Genomic DNA, 27,864 nt, shown 5'->3' with positions numbered 1-27,864 from the left:
AAAATATACAGTGGGGGATGAAATATTTCAAGGTTGCAACGATTACATAAAAAAGCTGCCTTAAAACCACAGTGGTCACTAATATAGTGTGTAAAAAACAGGGATTGGTAAGTTCCCATGTATTAATACGTAATACAATGTTATCAAGGAAAAACAGCTGCCAAAATCGTTTCCAAATTCGCCCAAACAATTCCGATTCTGATAATTATTGATTTTACATTTAGCATTTATCTTTTTTGTAATAACCCAAACTAGCCAGAGACATATAGTAATTTTATGTATTGATTGATGAATGCTTGTTCCCCCCCATTCTCCTAGAACCAAAATACTTCATGGCATCTACGGTACTTAAAGGGAATCTGTCACCAGGTTGTTGCTACTTAATTTGAGAGCAGTATAATGTAGGGACAGGGATCCTGGTTCCAATGATGTATTACGTACTGGGCTGCTTTGTGTAGTTTTTATAAAATCACTGTTTTATCAGCCGAAGATTATCATTAGAGGACTAGTAGTAAGCCTGCTCCCAGGTAGTCCAACCCGCCTCCACCACTGATTGGTAGCTTAAGCTGAAAGCTGCCAATCAGCGTTGTGGGTGGGGTTATACACAGCTCAGCATTTAGAGAACTGCTAGATCTGCAGCAGAGAAAACAGGGATTTTATCAAAATGGCAGCAAGCAAACCAGTAAATAAGACATCACTGGAATCGGGATCTCTTCCCCTACATCATGCTGCTTTCGGATGGGGAAGGAAAAACCTGGTGACAGATTTCCTTTAATTGCTTGCCATAGATCCACAAGACATTTTTTCAGTTTGGCATGTCATGAAATTAATTTTACCCGATCCCTGTGATTCAATGGATCAATTTCCAGTTTAGGCATAAATTTGAATCTTGTTTGTCCAAGTGATCACTTAATAAATTAGTTTGCCTCCTCCCTCCCCATTGAGTGATGTAATGGCCTTCTCGTTATAGAGCTCTGGAATATGGTGGGCCAATATAAATAATAGGAAATACATTGAGAATAGTTCATTGGATGTAACTGGTCATACTGGGCCAAATATCATCCATACATTCTGACATGTTATTCTATAGTAGATGGTCTCGTGAGATGCTGGTGGCCTACATTAACCCTTTTGCGTTTGCATCTGCAGTGCTAGGCGTGAAAGAATCGCCAGTAGATTTGAGCCGCTGTCCTGTCCTCACACTTTCTCTCCTGTCTCTCCCTCTCGTTCTGTCATCCCCCTGTATCTCTACTCTATCTCTGCCCTCCCTCTCTCTCGCTCTCTCCTTTTTCTCCCTCCCATTCCTCCCTCTTGTTCTCTCTCAGTCTGAAATTAATACAGGCAAGGCACATCCAGAGCAGCTCCTGACTACCTTTCCTCTCTTTCTCTCTCTCTCTCTTTCTCCCTATCTTCCCTAATTCCTGCAATCTCCCCTCTCCTCTGTCTCTCTTCCCATACCTCTCTGACCATTCTCTAATATTCTTTATCTCTGGGATTTTTTTTTTTTTTTTATATATATATTTTATTTATTTTATTCTTTTTTTGGTTCCTGGTAGAAAAGAGACGCAGAGATCCCTACAGGAGGGGCACACGGGAAAGAAAAAAAAGCAAATAACAGGACTAGAAGGGTTGCAAATCACCCAGATCAGAGCCACTTGCCCCTGCCAGTCTCACTAAATCAAGGCTGAAGAGATCTCTTCCTTCCTAGAGCCAAGAACCTCTGCAGAGCCCGGATCCCATGCAGACATGGCTGTAACCTGCACACGTTTTACAGATGAATACCAGCTGTATGAAGAGATTGGCAAGTAAGGCACCATCTGATTCCTCACCTGCAGCCGGAGCAATAAGGCACCCCGTGGGGAGGGCTATCCATTGACGCCACCCCTTGATTCTAGGTTTTTATACATCTGTACGCTATATGCACCATTTATGGGTTATTTTTTATAAGACCGGGGGATGCAAACTAAGGCCTTCTGCCGCAGATGGGGACACGTAGGGTGTGTGATGCAAGGGGGTCGTTGGTGCTGAGTAAAGAATGTTGGTAACCCAACTCATGATGCTATTGCAGATATCTATACGTGTCCGAGTACCTGTAGTACATGGGAAAAACCGGTTGCATTCCCCTACGTTGCCGATCTGTATATAGATTTGCACAAATAATGTGTTTATGTCTGGGAGCCACTGCTGTGTGTCTGCGTATATTCCTTCGGGGGAGGTGATTAGATTCAGGGTGAGGTTTGGGGCGACGGGGGCTGGGGGTGGATGTGTAAAGCTAAAGACTAGTCATGGATTGCAGGGGCATTATCATAGGTGACTGGCACCCACTGCCGGGCAGAAATAACGTAGGGGGGGTGTTGGGAGGAGAAGGTTGCGTACTTGTCAAATAGCCAGGGATAATTTAGCATTAATATTGATGATCCTGGGTGTACCGGTTGGTAATTGGCGAGCGATGTATGGAGCGTATTGAGTTATTGATACATCATTATTTTCCGGCTACCTATGTATGGCATGAGCTATTGGCAAAGTCTGGAAATGCAGAGACTGTCAATTAGGGATATCAGAGGGAGTATCTGAGAGTGATTGATACATCTAAAGTCCGTGGGGGACGGATTACTGCATCTATTAATTAGCGTATTCGTTTTAAAGTCAATGATGGATATAGTTCATAGATAATGGACTTCATTACTGATAAGTAATTGTGAGCTATGGATATTAATAATCTGTGTCGGCTATCGATGAACAGTTAGGACGTATGGATGTGAATTATGGCCATATATGGCCATCGAACGGAGTTATTCTTCCCCGCCCGGCTACGGTATTTAATGGGTGATTGGTACGAGGGTCTATGAAGATGAAGCTTTGATTGGCAGGTGCACTGGAATCTCTGTCCCCTGGATGCTCTCCCTCTACCTCCTCCTCCTCCCGCAGGTCCTCCTGGTTTCCTGAGCGTTATTCCGCCTCCTGTTATGATGTCACACTTGGCTCTCACATGGATGAGGTTTTCAGGACAGGGCCTGTGAGATATAGGGTCAGGGAGTCACCAGGGATCCGAGACAATGAGATATGGAGAAGAGCCATCAATGAATCAATCGCATACATCATTGAGGCTTGCAGTAGAATATGGCTAAATGTTTGCACCAGTGCAGAGCGTCCTTAACTCAAATGCATTGAAGGACCACTGGAGATGTGATTGTTAAACATGTTCTTGGCAAAATATCCAAAATCCAGGACAGACTTTTTGTCTGTGCACCCCTGCCATACAGGAGCAGGACTAGGTACTGTTTGGAACACCATAACCCCAATCTGCTCTGCGGAGATGATGATGATCCAGGTGTTTCCTCATAGATTTATTAATATATGTCAGCTCGAGAGCAGGGAGAAAGTAACTGTGTTGTGGGCTCAATAGAGACCTATATATAGATCCATGATGGATGCTTATGTACATATCTGCAGTTTCCATTGCTGTCATTGTGCTACCACCATCCTTCTTCACACTCCATGATATATCACTGGACAATACTCATAAGGGACCAGATCCATTTCTTCAATATTTTCCATTAATCATAGGGCTAGAAAATAGGTTTCCTGCAGATACTCTGGCTTCATTATACAAGGGTCATAGGTCTAGAAGCAATTCACATTTAGGCAATTAATATAATTATATTTAATGGTCAAGCCATTGGAAAGAATACTATAACATGGAAAGGAACCTGTGACAGATCATGATGATGACGATGAAGGGGATATGAATATGTTGCTGGTCATAAACATCTAATCTCTTGTAAATAATGGTTAATTAATTAATAAAGGCATGAGGTATACCAGTGTCTCTCAGAGGAGCCAATAAAAAAGGAGGGAGATTGTCTCCCACCCTTAAAATTTGTCTCAAATTTTTGTTGAGGACTCATTGTCTTTAATAGGGTTTACTAAACCCCTTTGCAGTGAAAGCCCCACAATCAGATGTAATTACTACATTTTTTCCATGTGTCTATTTGTCTTCAGTGCCGGTTTTTGAAAAATGAAGACTAAAGGTATCCAGAGAAAAATAATGGGCATGCACTGTTACTGGCGGATGTTGGTGATGCCCTTGAATTGTAATTCTCGATCAACAGATTCCATTGTTAGGCTTTTCATAAAGGGTTAAAGTTTTAAAATCTATAGAAAGTTGACCTGTTACCCATATCAACGTAATACTTCATACTAAATCATATATATATATATATATATATATATATATATATATATATATATATATACAGTGCCTACAAGTAGTATTCAACCCCCTGCAGATTTAGCAGGTTTACACATTTGGAATTAAATTGGCATTGTGACATTTGGACTGTAGATCAGCCTGGAAGTGTGAAATGCACTGCAGCAAAACAGAATGTTATTTCTTTGTTTATTTTTTTTTAAATTGGGAAAAGTCTTTTCAGAGGGTCATTTATTATTCAACCCCTCAACCCACCAGAATTCTGTTTGGTTCCCCTAAAGTATTAAGAAGTAGTTCAGGCACAAAGAACAATGAGATTCACATGTTTGGATTAATTATCTCTTTTTCCAGCCTTTTCTGACTATTTAAGACCCTCCCCAAACTTGTGAACAGCACTCATACATGGTCAACATGGGAAAGACAAAGGAGCATTCCAAGGCCATCAGAGACAAGATCGTGGAGGGTCACAAGGCTGGCAAGGGGTACAAAACCCTTTCCAAGGAGTTGGGCCTGCCTGTCTCCACTGTTGGGAGCATCATCCGGAAGTGGAAGGCTTATGGAACTACTGTTAGCCTTCCACGGCCTGGACAGCCTTTGAAAGTTTCCTCCCGTGCCGAGGCCAGGCTTGTCCGAAGAGTCAAGGCTAACCCAAGGACAACAAGGAAGGAGCTCCGGGAAGATCTCATGGCAGTGGGGACATTGGTTTCAGTCAATACCATAAGTAACGTACTCCACCGCAATGGTCTCCATTCCAGACGAGCCCGTAAGGTACCTTTACTTTCAAAGCGTCATGTCAAGGCTCGTCTACAGTTTGCTCATGATCACTTGGAGGACTCTGAGACTGACTGGTTCAAGGTTCTCTGGTCTGATGAGACCAAGATCGAGATCTTTGGTGCCAACCACACACGTGACGTTTGGAGACTGGATGGCACTGCATACGACCCCAAGAATACCATCCCTACAGTCAAGCATGGTGGTGGCTGCATCATGCTGTGGGGCTGTTTCTCAGCCAAGGGGCCTGGCCATCTGGTCCGCATCCATGAGAAGATGGATAGCACGGCCTACCTGGAGATTTTGGCCAAGAACCTCCGCTCCTCCATCAAGGATCTTAAGATGGGTCGTCATTTCATCTTCCAACAAAACAACGACCCAAAGCACACAGCCAAGAAAACCAAGGCCTGGTTCAAGAGGCAAAAAATCAAGGTGTTGCAGTGGCCTAGTCAGTCTCCTGACCTTAACCCAATTGAAAACTTGTGGAAGGAGCTCAAGATTAAAGTCCACATGAGACACCCAAAGAACCTGGATAACTTGGAGAAGATCTGCATGGAGGAGTGGGCCAAGATAACTCCAGAGACCTGTGCCGGCCTGATCAGGTCTTATAAAAGACGATTATTAGCTGTAATTGCAAACAAAGGTTATTCCACAAAATATTAAACCTAGGGGTTGAATAATAATTGACCCACACTTTTATGTTTAAAATTTATAAAAATTTAACTGAGCAACAAAACTTTTTGGTTTGTAAGATTTATGCATCTGTTAATAAATTCTGCTCTTGTTTGAAGTTTGAAGGCTCTAACTTATTTGCATCTTATTAAACCTGCTAAATCTGCAGGGGGTTGAATACTACTTGTAGGCACTGTATATAATGTGTCAGATATACCTAAGAAAATAAAAGAGAGTGTTAGCAGTAAAGAACAAAAAATTATATTCAATCTCCCAATCGATCAAAATTGTTCAAAAATCAATTCTGACCCTTGTGGCCATCAGATTGGATCAATGGTTGGCTGTGTCTCATATATACTGTATGTAGTGTGATAAGTGTTGATAGTATAAGGTAATCCATAGTGTATAGCAGTGTTATAGGTAATTTTGGTAGTGTTTAATGTATAGTCATGCAATGCATGACATAGATAGGTGTTGTAGTGTTTGCATAGAATGTAGGTGAAAGGTAATGTCTGCCCAGCAACAGACTGCAGGGTCAGAGAGAGCGTCAATGTTGGAACTAGCATACAGGGAGTGCTTAGTTATAGGGAAAAGACTGTGTTTACTGGTTAGAGTTAGATAGACGTTAGAGTCTGAAGAAGTAACAAGTGTGCAGTGCTGTCAAGGGGTGAGCCACAGCATAAAGAGACGTACGAACAGGGATAGTGAGATCCTGAAGAGTATTACTGATGAAACAGAATGGCCTTCCACCTTTAAGGGTTCCTTGGATTGGATGACGTGCCATAAGAAACCCGAGAGCTTGCTAGGGCTGAAGGTAACAGGTCCAAAGAGGACTGAGAGTGTGGGCTAGTGAGGTTCCTGAGCAGTAGATCCAAGGCATCCATAGTAATAGAACGCGGAACCGCTGAGCGAGTAGAGAGAAACTTGATGATTAGGACTGTATCCTAGAAGTTGGGTAGTGACAAAGTAGGGCGAAACAGTGTGCTTCACCGGCCCTGGAGTAGACTACAGTGAAAGGAAACGATGCGTGTGAAGATGCTTTTCACTGTGAAGGAAATGTGCTTAAGACTGTGTACTCGCTTTTTCTTGTACATAACCTCATTAAGTTCAGTAAAGTCTCCATGTTAGAACAGACGTCTCCATTAATTTGTGAAATTCGTGGTCCTGGCCTGCCAATACCAACAGCTAAAGGCAACTTGCACGGGCGCAAAGCCCTCACTTTACCAACATCCTGCCAAGACCTACTGTATCTTTTCCTGTAAAGTGCCAGGGTGTTATGAAGTAGCAGCTTGGCCATGGCCACCGACTACAGTCACTTTACAATAGGAAGACTCTGCGTACCACATTTACAATATCTCATGCCTAGTGCAGGGGATAAGGTAAGGTGAATTTTGATTAGGCATGATTCAGACTTCACATACTTGGTGAAGATTTTATGTGTGGATTTTACACTCAAAAAAGTGCAGAATTTTACAGTGCCAGCAGAGTGTTTTAACTTAAAGGGGTTGTCCAGGTTTGGTGCGAAAGTCTGCAGTCACTCAACCTGACTGCACACCTGTGAATCCTCACGGCGTGCATGGTGCACACTGTCAGGATCTGCTGGCCGCTGGAAGTGAGCAGTCATGTGACCGCAAGTATGCAATATGCATACTCCTGGCCACATTCAGATTTCACCTGCATTGAAATAAAAAAAAACAAAAACTGAAAAGTGCTTTAAAGTCTGCAGCAAATTAATTTCTGTTGTGGAAATGTATCTTTTTTGGTGCAAATTTTACTCAATCATTTCAATGGGAACCCAAAATTCACGGATTGAAAATTGCAAGGAACAAATAAGTGAGGAAAATATGCTCGGATTTTAGGTGCAGAATTTCTGCCGATTTTATCTTAGAATTTAACAAATAAAATCTACACTAAAATAGCCTTAATGAAGCCATCTCTAATGAAAAGCTGTGCAAACATAATTGCCAGAGCTGTTGTCAAATCCTTAAATCCTTCATCTGTTGAGGGTCATGAGGATTTGTGTTCAGAAATCTGTTAGAGGCCATTTTTTCCTAATGGCACACAAAAATATCAGATCAAGGATACATAAATTAGCTAAAAATATCTGTATGCTAGTACTTGGCCGCTTGGATTTAATTTCCGCTTTCAAGATTCAATAGAATAGTACTAATTATGATGATGGTGGTGATTTTGACCTAGTTGTTATACGTTTTAAATGCCAACCCATCATGGATAAATAATGATATATGTAAAGAAGGATCTGCTACAATACAAACTGTGTACATTATGAAATAGTTCACTTGGACCTGGTGAGGTTATGGAACCTGGGCATCCATAACACCTCAGCAGTGCCACAGGCTGATCGCCTCCATGCCACGCCGCCAGGGGTGGATTAAGGGTAGCCAGGGCCCCGGGCTGTTCAGACACTGTGGGTCATGTGACGGGTTATGTGATGGGGTCATGCGACGGGGTCATCATATACCTGAACCAGATTATTCCAGAAAAATAGTTGCTGTTTGAAACTATAACCTGTCAAACATCCATTGATCTAGTCAATTTACCCTTCAGTTAGGAAGAAAAAACAAACAAACAAAAAAAATACTATCAACATTAGTGCCAGTATTCACAGGAGATCTGTACTTAGTATGTAGTGTCTGTGTAGAGGTAATACAGCGATCACTGGTGGTGACATTATACACAGGACCTCTGTATATAGTATACAGTGTATACTGTCAGTGTATATGGAGCGCCCCCAGACGCAGGGCCGCGGGGTACTCGGTACCGGGCCTCTCTGTCTCGGTCCAGGGGTTGTCACGGTGGCTAAGCTCGGTCCGTGACCCTGCTAAGGGGCGTCCAATGAAAGATGAGATGGTGGTGCGTGGTGCAAGTCGCGATGAATAACGAGGACACAGGGTTGCAGTCTCTTTACCTCTTTACTGAAGGCTTCAGGATCCGCAATCCAGAGCACTACTAACAGGGCTGGCTGAGACCGGCCGGTCCGAAGGCACATCCAGAGTTCCCTTTGCAGGTGGAAATCAGTGCCTACCTTCTAGCGCCTGGGTGTTGTAGTACCTCCCTGCTGAGCACCACGGGATAGTCCTCACAACTGTTGTGTCTGTTCTGATGTTATTCCTCACAACTCGTATCTGTTCTGATGTTCTTCTCCGTCCCCCAGATGATATGGCTAGGAAGCACCCGTATGACGGGTAGGCCTGGAGTTCTTCCGGGACCCTAGAGTTGCCCCTCTCCCACAATTGCCCCCTATGTCTGCTTAGGTGATTTAGGTGAGACAGCAACCTATAGTTAACTGTCCTGCCGTTGGTTTGAAGTAATGCTTGGAGCTCAATACTTCCTCGGCGTTCCGGCCACCGGCTACGCGCCTCAGTAGGATGTTGCCTCGATCTTACGGCACGACTCCTACTGGCTTTATCTCCTTTGTGCTGCGATCTCGTTTCTCACTTCTCCACAATAAACCTTGCTTCTTGTCCTTTCTTAAGATACCGCCGCAATGAAGTGCAGGCGCGGTTCCGTAATGTTCTGTCCTGTTCGCTAGGCCTCTGTCAGGATCCCACCCCTGACAGGGACCCCCCTGAATCTTCCTCTGCAACACCCTCTGCCACAGGGTGTTGCCTGGATCCAACCCAGTCAGCTTCTCTCTAACTTTCTGTCCGACCCCCAGTTTTACCAGATTGTGAGGAGTGGCCTAATCATAGAACCCTTTGCTCCCCTTGGTGGCCAGAGTGTGACATGTATTGGTGCCTGTGATACCTGGTCAGGTGAACTCCTTAGGGGCCATCAGACGTACCATCACTCCCCTTAGCGGCGGAGCGTCAGTACTGCAACGACCAGGACTCTGGGGCGCTGCATATAGGTAACACTGACTCACCAGTGACGTCTCTAGGTGAAGTCCTTCATCTTTCATCCAGCACAGACCGCCATCACTTCATCCAGCCAGGTGTTACATCCTCCGCTACGCTCCAGCGTCGCCGTTTCCACCGCTCCAGCGTCCCGGTCTGCACGCTCCTCTGCAGGTGTTCTTTCTCTGCGCAGGCGCTCTAGCTTCCCTGTAGCTCGCAGGCCCAGCGTCTCTGTTACCTCCTCCTGAAGTCACATGTTCTTTCCATCCAATCCTGTTCCTGCTCCTCCTATAAAAGGTAGTTCTTCCTGCTTCCTGGTGCCTGATTGTTTTAGCACGTTTGCTATTACGTTTGGCCCTTCGTATTCCCTGCTCAAGTACCTGCACTCTGTGCCTTACCGTGCTACCTTCCGGTTCTCTCTGGTTCACTCCGTTTCCTCCTTGTTGTTACCTGCAGTCCCCGTTCTTCTTTTCCTGTAGTTTTCCTATGGTCTTTGTTTTGTTTTCCTTCCCTCAGCTCAGCTCCATTCCTGCCTCCCAGCCCTCCGGGCTCTCTAGCTGCTTCCCGTATTTTTCCTCAGTATCCTGCCTTCGTTTATCTCTCTTCCTGGAGCCGTCCCTACTGGTATCTCACCGTGGGTAAGTGACCTCTGGGCTTGCTCCTTGCGGTCCCTGTATAGGGGTCGTTATCTCCTAGGTCGCTCGCCCAGGGGTAGGGCTCCCCACGGTCCAGAGGGTCCACTCTTGTCTCTCCTAGTTCGCTATAGTACAATCAGGCCATGGACCCCGCGGGTACCCCTTTCTCGGCCCAGAAAGAGCTAGCCCATTTGCGTGAAAACCAACGGTGCATAATGGCTTTTATGAAGTCTATGGAGTCCCGCCTTACCTCGATACAGACTTCAGACCCAGTTAACGCTGCCCAGTTAGCTAGTCTCCAACAAGAGCTTGCCCAGCAACGCGATACCCAATCCCGCATGCTGAGTTATATGGCCTCTATTGATGACCGTTTGTTTAATCTCCAGTCTGCCCCAGCTGTGGTCACACAAGCCTCTTCCCTTGACTCCAGTCCTCCGTCTACCGCTCACCCTCCCCCTCGTTTGGGTAAACCTCCCAGGTACTCTGGCGATCCAAAACTTTGCAGGGGTTTTTTAAATCAATGCCGCCTCCACTTTGAGCTTCTCCCACTTCAGTATCCATCAGATCGGGCGAGAGTGGCGTTCATAGTGTCTCATCTTGAGGGGGAGGCATTAGCTTGGGTGAACCCCTTATGGGAGCGTGACGATCCCGTTGTCAGCCACCTGGAGGACTTTCTTGAGACGTTTCGGAAAGTTTTCGATGAGCCCGGACGTTTAGCCTCTACGACCGAGTCTCTCTTTAATCTGCGTCAGGGTTCTTCTTCCGTTGGACAATATGCCATCCGCTTTCGTACTTTGGCCTCGGAGTTAGGGTGGAACAATGAGGCTCTTGTGGGTGCTTTCTGGCGAGGCCTGTCCAGCCGTATTAAAGACGAGCTCGCCGGTCGTGACACTCCAACTACCCTGGAGGACCTTATCTCTCTCGCCACTCGGATCGACCTCCGCTTCCAGGAGCGTTCGCGGGAGTCTGCTAGAGAGAGGAGATCTATGCCTGTCTCCGCTACCTTCCGTCAGTCTAGTATTTCTCGTGCTCCCGTTTCTGTTCCCTCTACTGTTCCAACCTCTGAACCTATGCAAGTGGATCGAGTTAAAATGGCGGAACAACGCCGCAAAGAGAGACGCACCCAGGGCCTCTGCTTCTATTGTGGTAGTGCAACCCATTTACTCCGCAGTTGCCCTGACAGACCGGAAAACTCTTCCGCCTAGGACAGGTAAGAGAGGCCTCCCTAGGTGCCCGCGTTTCCTCTCAACCTTTGACTCTTTCCATTCTTTTTTTCTCTAACCAGCATCAATCTTCCGAGGTGGCGTATGTGGATTCTGGAGCGGCAGGCAATTTTATCAGTCTTGAGGCGGTTCGGAGGCTTCGCGTACCAGTAATCTCTTTGGACACCCCCCGTCTAATCGCCTCTGTGGATGGAAGACCTTTACAAGATGCAATTTCCCTCGTCACTGAAGAGGTGGAGATACAAATTGGGGCCCTTCATCGCGAGAAGATCGCTTTTTATGTTCTGCCTAACCTTTCCTACGCCTTCCTGCTGGGTCTCCCTTGGCTTCGACTACATGAGCCCACACTGAATTGGCGCACTGGAGATGTACTTCGGTGGGGTCCTTCGTGCCATGATCGTTGCCTTCGGTCTGTATGTCCGGTTTCTCGTACCCAGCCTGCTGAAGTTCCTGACGGGTTACCTTCTCCTTACTGGTCTTACGCTGACGTCTTCAACAAGCGAGAGGCTGAGAATCTTCCTCCCCATCGTTCTTACGATTGTCCTGTGGAGCTTCTTCCCGGCCGTTCTCCACCTAGGGGAAGGATTTACCCGCTTTCTGCAGCTGAGACTGTCATGATCTCTGCAGGCAGAGATCATAGCAAGCCTATAGAGGGACAAGCTCTCGGAAGATGGAACTATACTGACCATGAACTAAGCCTGCCGCGCAACTAGAAATAGCCAGGTAGCATTTCCTATTTATAGCTAGATGCCCAGCTCTGGCCTAAGACCTAAATAGCTAGCAGAGGGAAATATAAGACCTGGCTCACCTCTAGAGAAATATTCCAAAGAAGACAGTAGCCCCCCACATATAATGACGGTGAGTTCAGATGAAACAACAAACGCAGCAGGAAAATAGTCTTAGCAAATTTGAGGTCCGCTTACTAGATAGCAGAAGACAGATAGTATACTTTCATGGTCAGCAGAAAAACACTAACAAAACACCATCCAGAGATTACCTTAAACTCTGGCATTAACTCATAACGCCAGAGTAGCAATCCCTGATCAACGAGAGCTTTCCAGACACAGTAACAAAACTTCAGCTGTGAACTGGAACAAATAGGCAAAACAAAACATGGACAAAAGTCCAACTTATCTAGTAGTAGTCTAGAAGCAGGAACAAGCACTGAGAGGCATCAGATAACATTGTTGACCGGCAAGAAACCACCAGAGAAATGAGCTTAAATAGCGACACCCACTACTGATGGAACCAGGTGAAACAGGAAAGAGGATGACAAGTCCAATTCCACAAGCGGCCACCGGGGGAGCCCAGAATCCAAATTCACAACAGTACCCCCCCCTCAAGGAGGGGGCACCGAACCCTCACCAGATCCACCAGGGCGACCAGGATGAGCCCTATGGAAGGCACGAACAAGATCAGAAGCATGAACATCAGATGCATTGACCCAAGAATTATCCTCCTGGCCGTAACCCTTCCAGTTGACCAGATACTGGAGTCTCCGTCTGGAAACACGAGAGTCCAAAATTTTCTCCACAACGTACTCCAACTCACCCTCAACCAACACCGGAGCAGGAGGCTCAACTGAAGGTACCACAGGTAACTCATACCTGCGCAATAACGACCGATGAAAAACGTTATGAATGGAAAAGGACGCAGGGAGGTCCAAACGGAAAGAAACAGGATTAAGAATCTCCAATGTTCTATAAGGGCCGATGAACCGAGGTTTAAACTTAGGAGAAGAGACCCTCATAGGGACAAAACGAGAAGACAACCACACCAAATCTCCAACACAAAGCCGAGAACCAACACGACGATGACGGTTGGCAAAACGCTGAGTCTTCTCCTGGGACAACTTCAAATTGTCCATAACCTGCCCCCAGATGTGATGCAATCTCTCCACCACCGCATCCACTCCAGGACAATCCGAGGATTCCACCTGACCGGAGGAAAATCGAGGGTGAAACCCCGAATTACAGAAAAACGGGGACACCAAGGTGGAAGAGCTGGCCCGATTATTGAGGGCGAACTCTGCCAATGGCAAAAAAGCAACCCAATCATCCTGGTCAGCAGAGACAAAACACCTCAGATATGTCTCCAGGGTCTGATTAGTCCGCTCGGTCTGGCCATTAGTCTGAGGGTGAAAAGCAGATGAAAAAGACAAATCTATGCCCATCCTAGCACAGAATGCCCGCCAAAATCTAGACACAAATTGGGTACCTCTGTCAGAAACAATATTCTCAGGAATACCGTGCAATCGGACAACATTCTGAAAAAACAGAGGAACCAACTCAGAAGAAGAAGGCAACTTGGGCAGAGGAACCAAATGGACCATTTTAGAGAAACGGTCACAGACCACCCAGATGACAGACATCTTCTGGGAAACAGGCAGATCTGAAATAAAATCCATCGAGATGTGTGTCCAAGGCCTCTTAGGAATAGGCAAGGGCAACAGCAGTCCGCTAGCCCGAGAACTACAAGACTTGGCCCGAGCACAAACGTCACATGACTGCACAAAGACTCGCACATCTCGTGACAGGGAAGGCCACCAGAAGGATCTTGCCACCAAATCCCTGGTACCAAAAATTCCGGGATGACCTGCCAATGCAGAAGAATGTACCTCAGAGATGACTCTGCTGGTCCAATCATCCGGAACAAACAGTCTATCAGGCGGACAACGATCCGGTCTATCCGCCTGAAACTCTTGCAAGGACCGCCGCAGATCAGGAGAAACGGCCGACAAAATTACTCCCTCCCTAAGGATACCTGTGGGTTCAGAATTACCAGGAGAGTCCGGGTCAAAACTCCTAGAAAGGGCATCTGCCTTAACATTCTTAGAACCCGGTAGGTATGACACCACAAAATTAAAGCGAGAAAAAAATAAAGACCAGCGCGCCTGTCTAGGATTCAGGCGTCTGGCAGTCTCAAGATAAATCAAATTTTTGTGGTCAGTCAATACCACCACCTGATGCCTAGCCCCCTCGAGCCAATGGCGCCACTCCTCAAACGCCCACTTCATGGCCAAAAGCTCCCGATTCCCAACATCATAATTCCGCTCTGCGGGCGAAAATTTGCGAGAAAAGAAGGCACAAGGCCTAATGACGGAGCAGTCGGAACCTTTCTGCGACAACACTGCCCCAGCTCCGATCTCCGAAGCGTCAACCTCAACCTGAAAAGGCAGATTCACATCAGGCTGACGCAACACAGGGGCAGAGGCAAAACGGCGCTTAAGCTCCTGAAAGGCCTCTACAGCATGAGGGGACCAATTAGCAACATCAGCGCCTTGTCTGGTCAAATCAGTCAGTGGTTTAACGACATCCGAAAAACCAGCAATAAATCGGCGGTAAAAGTTGGCAAAGCCCAAAAATCTCTGAAGACCCTTAAGAGAGGAGGGCTGAGTCCAGTCACAAATAGCTTGCACCTTGACGGGATCCATCTCAATGGAAGAGGGAGAAAAAATATACCCCAAAAAGGAAATTTTCTGGACCCCAAAAACGCACTTAGACCCCTTCACACATAAAGAATTAGACCGCAGAACCTGAAAAACTCTCCTGACCTGCTGGACATGAGAGTCCCAGTCATCAGAAAAAATCAGAATATCATCCAGATATATTATCATAAATTTATCCAGAAAATCGCGGAAAATATCATGCATAAAAGACTGGAAAACTGAAGGGGCATTAGAAAGACCGAAAGGCATGACCAAATACTCAAAGTGGCCCTCGGGCGTATTAAATGCGGTCTTCCACTCATCCCCCTGCCTGATCCGCACCAAATTATACGCCCCACGAAGATCAATTTTAGAGAACCACTTAGCACCCTCTATACGAGCAAACAAATCAGTAAGCAATGGCAATGGGTATTGATACTTAACAGTGATCTTATTCAGAAGCCGATAATCAATACATGGTCTCAAAGAGCCGTCTTTTTTTGAGACAAAGAAAAACCCAGCTCCCAAGGGAGAAGAAGATGGACGAATATGTCCCTTTTCCAAAGACTCCTTTATATATTCCCGCATAGCAGCATGTTCCGGCACAGACAGATTAAACAAACGACCCTTGGGATATTTACAACCCGGTATCAAATCTATGGCACAATCGCACTCACGGTGCGGAGGTAACGACCCAAGCTTGGGTTCGTCAAAGACATCTTGATAATCAGAGAGGAACTCAGGGACTTCAGAGGGAATGGACGACGAAATAGAAACCAAAGGTAAGTCCCCATGAATACCCTTACATCCCCAGCTCAACACAGACATTGCTCTCCAGTCCAAGACTGGGTTGTGAGACTGCAACCATGGCAATCCCAGTACCAAATCGTCATGTAAATTATACAGCACCAGGAAACGAATAATCTCCTGGTGATCCGGATTGATACGCATGGTTACTTGTGTCCAGTATTGTGGTTTATTATTAGCCAATGGGGTGGAGTCAATCCCCTTCAGAGGAATAAGAGTCTCCAAAGGCTCTAAATCAAAACCACAACGATTGGCAAAGGACCAATCCATAAGACTCAGAGCGGCGCCAGAGTCAACATAGGCGTCCGTGGCAATGGATGACAAAGAGCAAATCAGGGTTACAGACAAAATAAACTTAGACTGAATGGTGCCAATGGAAACAGACTTATCAAGCTTCTTTGTACGCCTAGAGCATGCTGATATAACATGAGTAGAATCCCCACAATAGAAACACAATCCATTCTTCCGTCTAAAATTCTGTCGCTCGCTCCTGGACAGAATTCTATCACACTGCATACTTTCTGGCGTCTTTTCCATAGACACCGCCAGATGGTGCACCGGTTTGCGCTCCCGCAGACGCCTATCAATCTGAATAGCCATTGTCATGGACTCATTCAGACCTGCAGGCACAGGGAACCCCACCATAACATCCTTAACGGCATCAGAGAGACCTTCTCTGAAAGTTGCCGCCAAGGCGCACTCATTCCACTGAGTAAGCACAGACCATTTACGGAATTTTTGGCAGAAAACTTCAGCTTCGTCTTGCCCCTGAGATAGTGCCATCAAAGTTTTTTCTGCCTGAAGTTCCAAATGAGGTTCCTCATAAAGCAAGCCCAAGGCCAGAAAAAACGCATCCACATCGCGTAACGCAGGATCCCCTGCTGGCAATGAGAAGGCCCAATCTTGAGGGTCACCCCTGAGCAAGGAAATCACAATCCTAACCTGCTGAGCAGGGTCTCCAGCTGAACGAGACTTCAGGGACAAATAAAGCTTACAATTATTTCGGAAATTCTGGAAGCTAGCTCTATTCCCTGTGAAGAACTCCGGCAAAGGAATTCTCGGCTCAGATACCGGAGCATGTACCACAAAATCTTGTAAATTTTGTACTTTCGTGATGAGATTATTCAAACCCGCAGTTACACTCTGGAGATCCATTATTGTCAGGTGCACACAGAGCCATACAGAGATTAGGAGGAGAGAGAGAAAAAAGACTGCAGCAAGGCAGACTGGAGGAAAAAAAAAAAAAAAAAAAATTCCAGCAGACTTCTTATAACTCTCCTTTCTCAACCTGGGTCTTTAACACTTTATTGGCCGGTCAAACTGTCATGATCTCTGCAGGCAGAGATCATAGCAAGCCTATAGAGGGACAAGCTCTCGGAAGATGGAACTATACTGACCATGAACTAAGCCTGCCGCGCAACTAGAAATAGCCAGGTAGCATTTCCTATTTATAGCTAGATGCCCAGCTCTGGCCTAAGACCTAAATAGCTAGCAGAGGGAAATATAAGACCTGGCTCACCTCTAGAGAAATATTCCAAAGAAGACAGTAGCCCCCCACATATAATGACGGTGAGTTCAGATGAAACAACAAACGCAGCAGGAAAATAGTCTTAGCAAATTTGAGGTCCGCTTACTAGATAGCAGAAGACAGATAGTATACTTTCATGGTCAGCAGAAAAACACTAACAAAACACCATCCAGAGATTACCTTAAACTCTGGCATTAACTCATAACGCCAGAGTAGCAATCCCTGATCAACGAGAGCTTTCCAGACACAGTAACAAAACTTCAGCTGTGAACTGGAACAAATAGGCAAAACAAAACATGGACAAAAGTCCAACTTATCTAGTAGTAGTCTAGAAGCAGGAACAAGCACTGAGAGGCATCAGATAACATTGTTGACCGGCAAGAAACCACCAGAGAAATGAGCTTAAATAGCGACACCCACTACTGATGGAACCAGGTGAAACAGGAAAGAGGATGACAAGTCCAATTCCACAAGCGGCCACCGGGGGAGCCCAGAATCCAAATTCACAACATGAGACCAAATCTATGTCTGAGTACATACAAGAGAACCTAGCTAAAGGATTCATCCGGAAATCCTCCTCCCCTGCTGGAGCAGGGTTCTTCTTTGTGAAGAAGAAGGACGGTTCCTTAAGACCTTGTATAGACTATCGGGGTTTGAACAGCATCACGATTAAGAATCGGTATCCTCTGCCCCTTATACCGGAGCTCTTCGATCGCCTCCGTGGCGCTCGTATTTTTACTAAGTTGGATTTACGAGGCGCTTACAATTTGGTCCGGATCCGCTCTGGTGATGAGTGGAAAACAGCTTTTAACACCCGGGATGGACACTACGAGTATTTAGTCATGCCTTTCGGTCTCTGCAACGCTCCTGCGGTTTTCCAAGAGTTCGTTAACGATGTGTTCCGGGATCTTCTGTACTCTTGTGTTTTGGTTTATTTGGATGATATTCTTATTTTTTCTTCTGATCTTCCGTCACATCGCAGGAGTGTCCGCGAGGTCTTGCAACGCCTAAGAGAAAACCACTTGTATGCCAAGATAGAGAAGTGCTTGTTTGAGCAAACCTCACTACCTTTCCTTGGTTACATTGTCTCTGACTCCGGCCTTAAGATGGACCCTGAGAAGGTGAATGCCATTATTAACTGGCCACGGCCCTGCGGAGTGAAAGCCATTCAACGCTTCATCGGATTCGCTAATTACTACAGGCAATTCATCCCACATTTCTCCTCCATGATTCGTCCTCTCTCTTCTCTCACTCGCAAAGGTTCCTGCTCCAAGGATTGGTCTCCTGAGGCCGAGAAGTCCTTTGTCCTTCTCAAGAGATCTTTTTCTTCTGCCCCAGTCTTGCATCACCCGGAGGTGAACAAGCCTTTTATTCTGGAAGTTGACGCCTCCTCTACCGGAGCTGGAGCTGTGCTCTCACAAAAGACTCCTGAGGGTCTAACGGCACCGTGCGGCTTCTTCTCAAAAGCCTTTTCACCCTCTGAACGAAATTACACAATTGGAGATCGAGAATTGCTGGCCATCAAATTGGCTCTAGGCGAGTGGAGATATCTACTGGAGGGCTCGGTGCACCCGTTTGTAATCTTCTCCGATCACAAGAATCTTACTTACCTACAGACTGCGCAAAGATTGAATCCACGTCAAGCTAGATGGTCCTTGTTCTTTGCTCGCTTTGAGTTCGAACTTCGTTTTCGGCCCGGCAACAAAAACATAAGAGCTGACGCCCTGTCCAGGTCCTTCCAATCGTCAGATACCGTAGAGGAGCCAGCTTACATCATTGACCCTACTAAGATGGTCACCGTAGCCCCTTTACGGATGTTCCAACCTCCTCCGGGCAAAACTCTTGTCTTGGATGAAGACACTAAGAGGGTCTTATCTTGGGGCCATTCTTCCAAATTGGCTGGTCATGCCGGTACTAGAAAGACTTTTCTTCTCATTTCGCGTTACTATTGGTGGCCTACTTTACGTCAAGACGTAAAGGACTTCGTAGCCTCTTGTCCTTCTTGTGCCAGAAACAAGGTACCCAGGCGACTACCGCATGGAAATCTCCTTCCTCTTCCTGTTCCATCCGCACCTTGGCAACACATCGCAATGGACTTCATCACCGATCTACCTTGCTCTTCCGCCTGCACGGTCATCCTCGTCGTTGTGGACAGATTCTCTAAGATGGCTCACTTCATTCCATTATCCGGTTTACCTTCAGCTCCTGAGTTGGCTAACATTTTTATTCTTAACATCTTCAAATTCCATGGTCTTCCTCAGCACATCGTGTCAGACAGAGGGGTTCAATTTACTTCCCGCTTTTGGAGAGCTTTGTGCAAACTTTTAAAGGTGAATCTGGACTTCTCTTCCTCGTATCACCCTCAAACTAACGGTCAAGCAGAACGTACCAACCAAACCTTGGCTGCTTATCTTCGGCATTTTTCTAATGCTCACCATAATGACTGGGTCGAACTACTTCCTTGGGCGGAGTTTGCCTATAACAACCATTCCAGCGAATCCTCCGCAAAGTCTCCATTTTTTGTTGTTTTTGGACGGCATCCAAGTGTTCCCCTACCGGTTTCTCCTGCCTCTGGTGTTCCAGCTGCTGACTCTACGGCTCTCAACTTTTCTTCCATCTGGAGCGAGTTCAAAGGGACCTTAAATCTAGCTTCTTCTAGAATGAAGAGACAAGCAGACAAGAGGCGTTTAGATTCTCCTCCTTTTTCTCCTGGTGACAAAGTTTGGCTTTCTTCAAAATTCATCAGACTCAAGATTCCTTCCTACAAGCTTGGTCCACGGTTCATCGGTCCTTTTGAGATTCTACGTCGAGTCAACGATGTCGCCTACAAGCTGAAATTGCCTGCTTCGCTCCGTATACCCAATACGTTTCATGTCTCTCTTCTCAAACCAGCCGTCTTTAACCGTTTTCATTCTCCCTCTTGTTCCTCTTCTCAACCTGCCAGCACGGACAACATTTTTGAGGTTAAGGACATTTTGGCTGTTAAAAAGGTTCGGGGAAAAGAGTTTTTTCTGGTGGACTGGAAGGGTTTTGGTCCGGAGGAGAGGTCCTGGGAGCCCTTGGAGAACATTGATGCTCCTCGTATTCTCAATAGGTTTTTTGCTACTCTTCGTAAAGGGGGGTGTAAGAAGGGGGGTACTGTTACATCCTCCGCTACGCTCCAGCGTCCTCGTTCCATCGCTCCAGCGTCCCGGTCTGCACGCTCCTCTGCAGGTGTTCTTTCTCTGCGCAGGCGCTCTAGCTTCCCTGTAGCTCGCAGGCCCAGCGTCTCTGTTACCTCCTCCTGAAGTCACATGTTCTTTCCATCCAATCCTGTTCCTGCTCCTCCTATAAAAGGTAGTTCTTCCTGCTTCCTGGTGCCTGATTGTTTTAGCACGTTTGCTATTACGTTTGGCCCTTCGTATTCCCTGCTCAAGTACCTGCACTCTGTGCCTTACCGTGCTACCTTCCGGTTCTCTCTGGTTCACTCCGTTTCCTCCTTGTTGTTACCTGCAGTCCCCGTTCTTCTTTTCCTGTAGTTTTCCTATGGTCTTTGTTTTGTTTTCCTTCCCTCAGCTCAGCTCCATTCCTGCCTCCCAGCCCTCCGGGCTCTCTAGCTGCTTCCCGTATTTTTCCTCAGTATCCTGCCTTCGTTTATCTCTCTTCCTGGAGCCGTCCCTACTGGTATCTCACCGTGGGTAAGTGACCTCTGGGCTTGCTCCTTGCGGTCCCTGTATAGGGGTCGTTATCTCCTAGGTCGCTCGCCCAGGGGTAGGGCTCCCCACGGTCCAGAGGGTCCACTCTTGTCTCTCCTAGTTCGCTATACCAGGACTGGTCTCTGCAGGAAATAACACAGTTATCTCGAGCTCTGCTTGCAGAACACATTACTTAATTTTTCCCAACTTCTACATTACACCACATGAAGAAAAAGGGGCGACATAGTGTCACTCTACACAGTAACAGGACCACCCCCTATTTAAAACAGTCTCCTCAAAAAATAAAATAAATACATCACTGCAGTAATAATATCCCTTAACTAGCCCCTATGGTAATAATAATATCCCCCATCCTGGCCCAATGCATCTCATTCCTGGCTTCAGCCATATGTTCTCCCATCCTGCCCTCATGAGTATCCATTCTACCCCATGTGATCTCCACATCCTGCCCCATATGATCTCCCCATCCTGCCCCATCAGTCTCCATCGTATCCATCCTGCCCCATGATCCTGCACGATCTGTCTCCAATCCTGCCCCATGTCTTTCATTCTGCCCTGTGTCTCCAATCATGCCCCGTATCTACATTCTGCCCATGTCTCCAATCCTGCCCCATCTGTCTCCAGTCCTGCCCCCAGTGTGTCCAGCATCTCTGCCCCCAATGTCCAGAATCTCTGCCCCCAGTGTCCAGCATCTCTGCCCCCAGTTTCCAGCATCTCTGCCCCCAGTTTCCAGCATCTCTGCCCCCAGTTTCCAGCATCCTGCCCCAGTGTGTCCAGCATCTCTGCCCCCAGTGTCCAGCATCTCTGCCCCCAGTGTCCAGCATCTCTGCCCCCAGTGTCCAGCATATTGCCCACAGTGTGTCTAGCATCCTGCCCCCAGTGTGTCCAGCATCTCTGCCCCAGTGTGTCCAGCATATTGCCCCCAGTGTGTCCATTATATTGTCCCCAGTGTGTCCAGCATTCAGCCCCCAGTGTGTGCAGCATCCTGCCCCCAGTGTGTCCAGCATATTGCCCACAGTGTGTCCAGCATATTGCCCACAGTGTGTCCAGCATCCTGCCCCAAGTGTCCAGCATCTCTGCCCCAGTGTGTCCAGCATATTGCCCCCGGTGTGTCCAGCATATTGCCCCCAGTGTGTCCAGCATTCTGCCCCCAGTGTGTCCAGCATTCTGCCCCCAGTGTGTCCAGCATTCTGCCCCCAGTGTGTCCAGCATTCTGCCCCCAGTGTGTCCAGCATTCAGCTTCCAGTGTCTCCAGCATTCAGCCCCCAGTATGTCCAGCATTCTTCCCCAGTGTGTCCAGCATCCTGCCCCCAGTGTGTCCAGCATATTGCTCCCAGTGTGTCCAGCATATTGCCCCCAGTGAGTCCAGCATCTCTGCCCCAGTGTGTCCAGCATATTGCCCTCAGTGTGTCCAGCATCTCTGCCCCCAGTGTCCAGCATATTGCCCCCAGTGTGTCCAGCATCTCTGCCCCCAGTGTGTCCCGCATTCTGGCCCGGGCCCCCCAGATTGCCATTCCCAATAAAAAAAACAAAACCTAGTTCTCCTCACCTGTCCGCGCTCCTTTGGCGATGTTCCCTCCAGCAGCGCGCACTCGCCGGCGACTGACAATGACATCAGACGCCGGTGACGTGCGCGCTGCAGCTGACTTCAGCTGCAAGCCTCCAATTGGCTAGCGGCTGTTAACTATTGATGTGCGGGCGCGCGCCCGCATGTCAATAGCTTTAAACTGCCGCAGCGCCGGTAGGGGCCCGGTGAGCAGATGAGACGGGGCCCGATGCGGGCCCCCTCTGCCCACCGGGCCCATACGCCTGTCAGGGCAGTAATGCCCTGATGGCGGCGGTCAATCTGAGCGGTTGCCCAGGGCCCCCCCACACCACTGGGCCCTGGGCTACCGCCCAGATTGACCTCATAATCCGCCACTGCACGCCGCATTGATGCAGTAATTGATGCAAAAGGAGCCCCGACCAAGTATTGAGTGCATTCACTGAACATACAATTCTGTAGGCCAACATTTCAGGTTTTAGAATCATTTTTCAAGCTGGTGTTATAAAGTATTCTAATTTACTGAGATGACTTTTGGGTTTTCATTGGCTGTAAGCCATAATCATCAACATTAACTGAAACAAACATTTGAAATAGATCACTCTGCTTGTCATGACTATATAATACTGTATACGAGTTTCTCTTTTTGTATTGAAGAACTGAAATAAATTAGCTTTTTGATGATATAATTTAGTGAGAAGCACTTGTATATTATAAAAGTGCTAAAAATCAATTTAGATGTTATCAATTTTATCAACTTGAAAGCTATTCTTAAATTCAGTTCTGATCAACTTTTCAATTTCTTGTTCACTTAATAATTGGGGAAAAGAAAGAAAGTTTCCTTTATTATTTAAGAGATACCAGACCATTAGATCAGGTACAATCGGCTAATATGTATATAAATAGTATTAGGGTTTTGATAAACTTGAATTATATACTAGTGCAATTTAATATAGTACGCAAGCTTTATTGTCCCCCTGTTGCATTAAAAAAATAACGGATATCTTACCCTCCACGCTGCTGTGTGCTTTATTAAAAGTGTACCTCCCAACTTTAAAAGTTAGGAAAGGAATATATGCTAAAATGTGTGTAGTGCAGTGTGACAATTTTCATTTTTTGCTAAGTCACTTCCCTCATGCCCAAAAATATTGCTCCTGCTGAAGTTTATTTCTAAACTGCTCTCATCATGTCATCCAAAGTATCCCCACCCATTATGATGACCTCAGTGCCACCCCTTACAGCATGATGCCCCCAGTCTTCCATCTACACATAGTATGATGTCTCCAGAGTGCCCCCCACACACAGTATTATGCCTTTACAGCCTTCTGCCCAGTATAGAGCCACTGTGGCCCCCCCACACACATAATTCCCCCACAATCCCTCACTTCATTCAGTATAATGCTGCTACTCTCATCCCATATTATGATGCCACCACATCTCTCCACACACATAATTTCCTCACAATTCCACTCACAGTAAAATGCCTCATAGTCCTCCCCCATATATTATGTTTGCAGAGTCTAAATTATGATATCCTCCAAAACCCCCAACATAGTGTGATGCATCCCCATCCTTCTCTCCCACAGTATGTTTCCCAAGCAGACCACCCTTAAGTCCCCCCCCACACACACACAGTATGAAGCTCGTTCATTGGCCCTTAGACAGTAGGATGCCTTCCCACACAAACATCTCATTTGCCTCTGTGTCCTTTCACATCTTTGCACCTCTGTGACTGAACTGGTCTCTGTTGCCCACTCAAGTGACCTGATAATGTTATGTGATGAGTAAATCCTTAAGTCTCTAACCAGACGAAATGGTGGAGTAGGGATTCGACGGCTCCCAGCCCCACCATTGTGTTCAACTGTATCTGTGTTATTCTGACACAGATACAGTTTAAAATATCAAAATACTGACTGTCACTTCTAAACAGAAAGTCAAATGTGAACAGGTGCAAGCTAAGAGAGCCACTTTATATGGCAGCTAACAAATTAAAGCCGCATTCTGCTAATGCTTGTAGTGCAGCAGTAGCACACTTATGCAGTGATGAGGCAGTGACCCAGCAAAGTTCCAACACAAAGTCTCTTTAATGCGGTTACTTCACAGCATTAATGTCCAATTCATACAAGTATGTAGCATTAATGTCCAATTCACAGCACTACATAGTACCCGATATCCTCCGGGTCGCTGCCGGGAACCATAACCTCCGGATTACAGTCACTAAGCATGACAGTCCACCTCTGTCCTCTTGCCATGGGTGACTGCACCACCGTGTTAATGTCTCTTTACGCATAGATTTACACAGTACACGATATCCATCAGTTTACAGTCACTAAACATGCCACTCCTCCTCTGACCAGTTACTGTGGGTGACTGCACCGCTGTGAACGCTGTGGGTGCCAGGCGTCTCAGCTCTCCTGGCTGCTTTGCTCCACTTGCCTGTGTTGCCTCACATAGGAGCTCTGCAGAGCCGACTGCTCTGACCTCTAGCATACACCAGACTGATACTGACTCTGACCCTGACACACCCAAACCCTTTACTGTAGGGATTTTAACTGGGATCTGTGGCCGTCAGCCACATGGAAAACCCGGGCCTGGAATGAAACGGACTGCATGACTACCGTCCTGCCGTCTGTTTCAAAATACAAAAAAAAAACCCAGAGCAGGTTTTCCCAACTCTGCCCTGGATACTAACATGCCCAAAACTAACACTTATTTTTAGTCTGCATTGCAATAACAGCTACGTCTGTGACTGTCATGCACTCTCAGGGCCTCCATATGCCTCTGTGCACATCCTGGGGAGAACACACTGCGACCCCTACATGTGACATCGGTCACTGCCTCACAATTGCAATCACAGCTACGCCTGTCACTGCAATGCACCCCCATGGCCTCAATACGCCTCCGTGCGTATCCTGGGGAGAACACACAGTGACCCCTACCTGTGACACCGGTCACTGCCTCACCCACTATAGTATGCAGACAATGAGTATATGAAATTGGAATTGCATCACTGCTATCTAAACTAAGTAAAAACGAAAGTGCTTAGCGCATAAATTGGCCAATGCACATGTGCCCAACAGCCAACGACAAGGTTCACATTTAATTATCTGTTTGGGAGTGACGGTCAGTGTTTTGATATTTGTAACACATGCCTTATGACGAAGCACGTCACCTATCAGCCTATGGCGGTGTTAAACAAAGTTTCATCATGCCTGTCCATGTGATTGTAGGCTTTCAGCCCGAGAGAGGTATGTTTGGTTTAGGGTCCCAACGTACACTGGAAGAATGGTACGGTTGGTGATAATGTCACGACCCACAAGGGTCGGTCCAGCGGGCGGCACAACAAACACCAACAACGGGGATGGAAAAAGGAAGAGGAAGACCCTAACAATAGGGAACGAGCGATGGGGCACCGCCTAACATAGCCTGTACCTATCCCTAAGGCCCCCTAATGCCCTATGCGGGTCCTTTTTCCCGCCGCCATCCCATGCCTAGTCTCTAGCTGTCACCTCACTATACCCTGGCTAGTGCACTGGCCGGCAAGGATGCTAGCCTCACCACTGCAGATGGAGTAAACAAAGGGGTAGTGACAAGCACGAGACAGACAAAAACAGGGAACAAGAAAGATTAGCTTTCAAACTTCTGCTGCAAGCTCCACAAAGCAGAGGATACAGAACCAGGACCTTAAGCAGCTGATGCACGATGACACCAGAGAGCTCCCAACTCCTCAGCTGGTCTCCAGAGAAAAACTCTACCACCAGCAGTCAGCTGATACGTAAGGTGACTATTTAAAGGATGGTGGGAGTGGTCACCATCCACATCAACTGACCAGCAACACAGCAGCTGCCAGCAAGGAAACTGGCATTAATCCTTGCTGTCCCAAAAGGAAAAACCATGTTTAAATTAAAGCAGAGGCAGAGCTGTCACAACTTCCACAAAATGAGTCGTGACAGTACCCCCTTTTCAATGAGGGGCCTTTGGATCTTTAACCCCAGACTACACAGGAAATAATGTACGGTGAGGATGCCTCAATCTACTAGGCTTCTTTGAAGACAATAAATGTATCTCTCCCTCCAGAGAACCTGTCAGAGAGAGATATTTTGCGTTCCGGTTGAGCCTAGACTTGAGCCGAGATCAAGAACCCCGACACCTCCTGAAACTGCTGCACCACCTGAAACCGAAGCTCCGTTAACTCTTCCGTGAGGGTATGGATCAGGCAAGCAATAGCCTCCGCTTGCGTCATAGGTACACCGGAAGAATGGTACTGTTGGTGATAATGTCACGACCCACAAGAGTCGGTCCAACGGACGGGACAAGAAACACCAACAACGGGGATGGAAAAAGGAAGAGGAAGGCCCTAATAATAGGGAACGAGGGATGGGGCACCGCCTAACATAGCCTGTACCTATCCCTAAGGTCCCCTAACGCCCTATGCGGGTCTTTTTCCCCGCCGCCATCCCATGCCTAGTCTCTAGCTGTCACCTCACTATACCCTGGCTAGTGCACTGGCCGGCAAGGATGCTAGCCTCACCACTGCAGATGGAGTAAACAAAGGGGTAGTGACAAGCATGAGACAGACAAAAACAGGGAATAAAAAACTTAGCTTTCAAGCTTCTGCTCTAAGCTCCACCCAGCAGAGGATACGGAACCAGGACAATTAAATTAAAGCAGAACCAGAGCTGTCACGACTTCCACAAAATGAGTTGTGACAGTCGCCTTGTCATTGGCTGTTGGGCTCACAAGAATTGGCGCCAAGTACCTTCATTTTTACTTATTTTCTATAACAATAATGTAATTCCAATTTCATATATTCAATGTCTGCTTACTATAGTGTTTAACTGAGTGCAGCTTTAGTTTGTTAGTTACAGATACAGTTGAAGTCGGGACATTCCCCTCCCTGAATTTCAGATTGTTCTGCTGGGACTGTAATGGTTGGGAGGTGTGGTAAAGGAGCTTGTTTATATGTTTCAATTCCAGCCCACAGTAACCAATATAGCTAGAATCGGACATGGATCACTGCTCAAAGGATACCAAAACATTTTTTCAAAAGTTCTCTCTTTTGGCCATACTTCTAGTTACCATAATTTGGTATTGAAAAGATTCACCAGAAATACAGAAATGAGCAAAAAAATATAACAATACATTAAAGGAATTATTATAGGAACAATTTGTCTAAAAATGAAACAAGGAGCAAATAGTGGTCTGGTATGAGTAAAATATGCTGCTAGAATACAAAATATGAAATAAAATGTGAAATTATTTTTTCTTTAAATTATCTCGTAAGTCATCAGATTCGGTCAAATTGTTAGAAATCCTACTCAGATTCCAAGAAACATTCCAAGAAAAGTTGTCACTGGTTCTGTCTCTACCACACATGCTTTATATATTATTAGTTTTCATGGTAAATCATTCCATGAACTACTCTTACTGCAAAAAATCCTTTCCTTCATCAATGATGGAAGTATCTGTCCTTCATACCTAAATAGTAAAATGGTG

General features: G+C 46.5%; 1 protein-coding gene across 22 annotated transcripts in view; it reads left to right on the top strand.

Annotated features, from left to right (window-relative positions):
* Positions 1 to 1,313: 1,313 nt before the first annotated feature.
* Positions 1,314 to 27,864, top strand: part of CAMK2B (calcium/calmodulin dependent protein kinase II beta) — a 181,075-nt gene continuing 154,524 nt past the window's right edge. For 12 of the 22 annotated variants that reach the window (XM_077262711.1, XM_077262700.1, XM_077262706.1 and 9 more), the window contains exon 1: positions 1,324 to 1,805. In XM_077262711.1, coding sequence (XP_077118826.1) covers positions 1,747 to 1,805 — 59 coding nt within the window. In that variant the 5' untranslated portion in view covers positions 1,324 to 1,746. Of the gene's footprint in view, positions 1,806 to 27,864 lie in introns of all 22 variants that reach the window. The other 10 variants (XM_077262714.1, XM_077262702.1, XM_077262698.1 and 7 more) reach the window with 6 other exon arrangements.

This window comes from Ranitomeya variabilis, chromosome 5 (assembly GCF_051348905.1).
Source record: "Ranitomeya variabilis isolate aRanVar5 chromosome 5, aRanVar5.hap1, whole genome shotgun sequence".
NCBI classification, from domain to species: domain Eukaryota; kingdom Metazoa; phylum Chordata; class Amphibia; order Anura; family Dendrobatidae; genus Ranitomeya; species Ranitomeya variabilis.
This window is presented reverse-complemented; position numbering and strand designations above follow the sequence as displayed.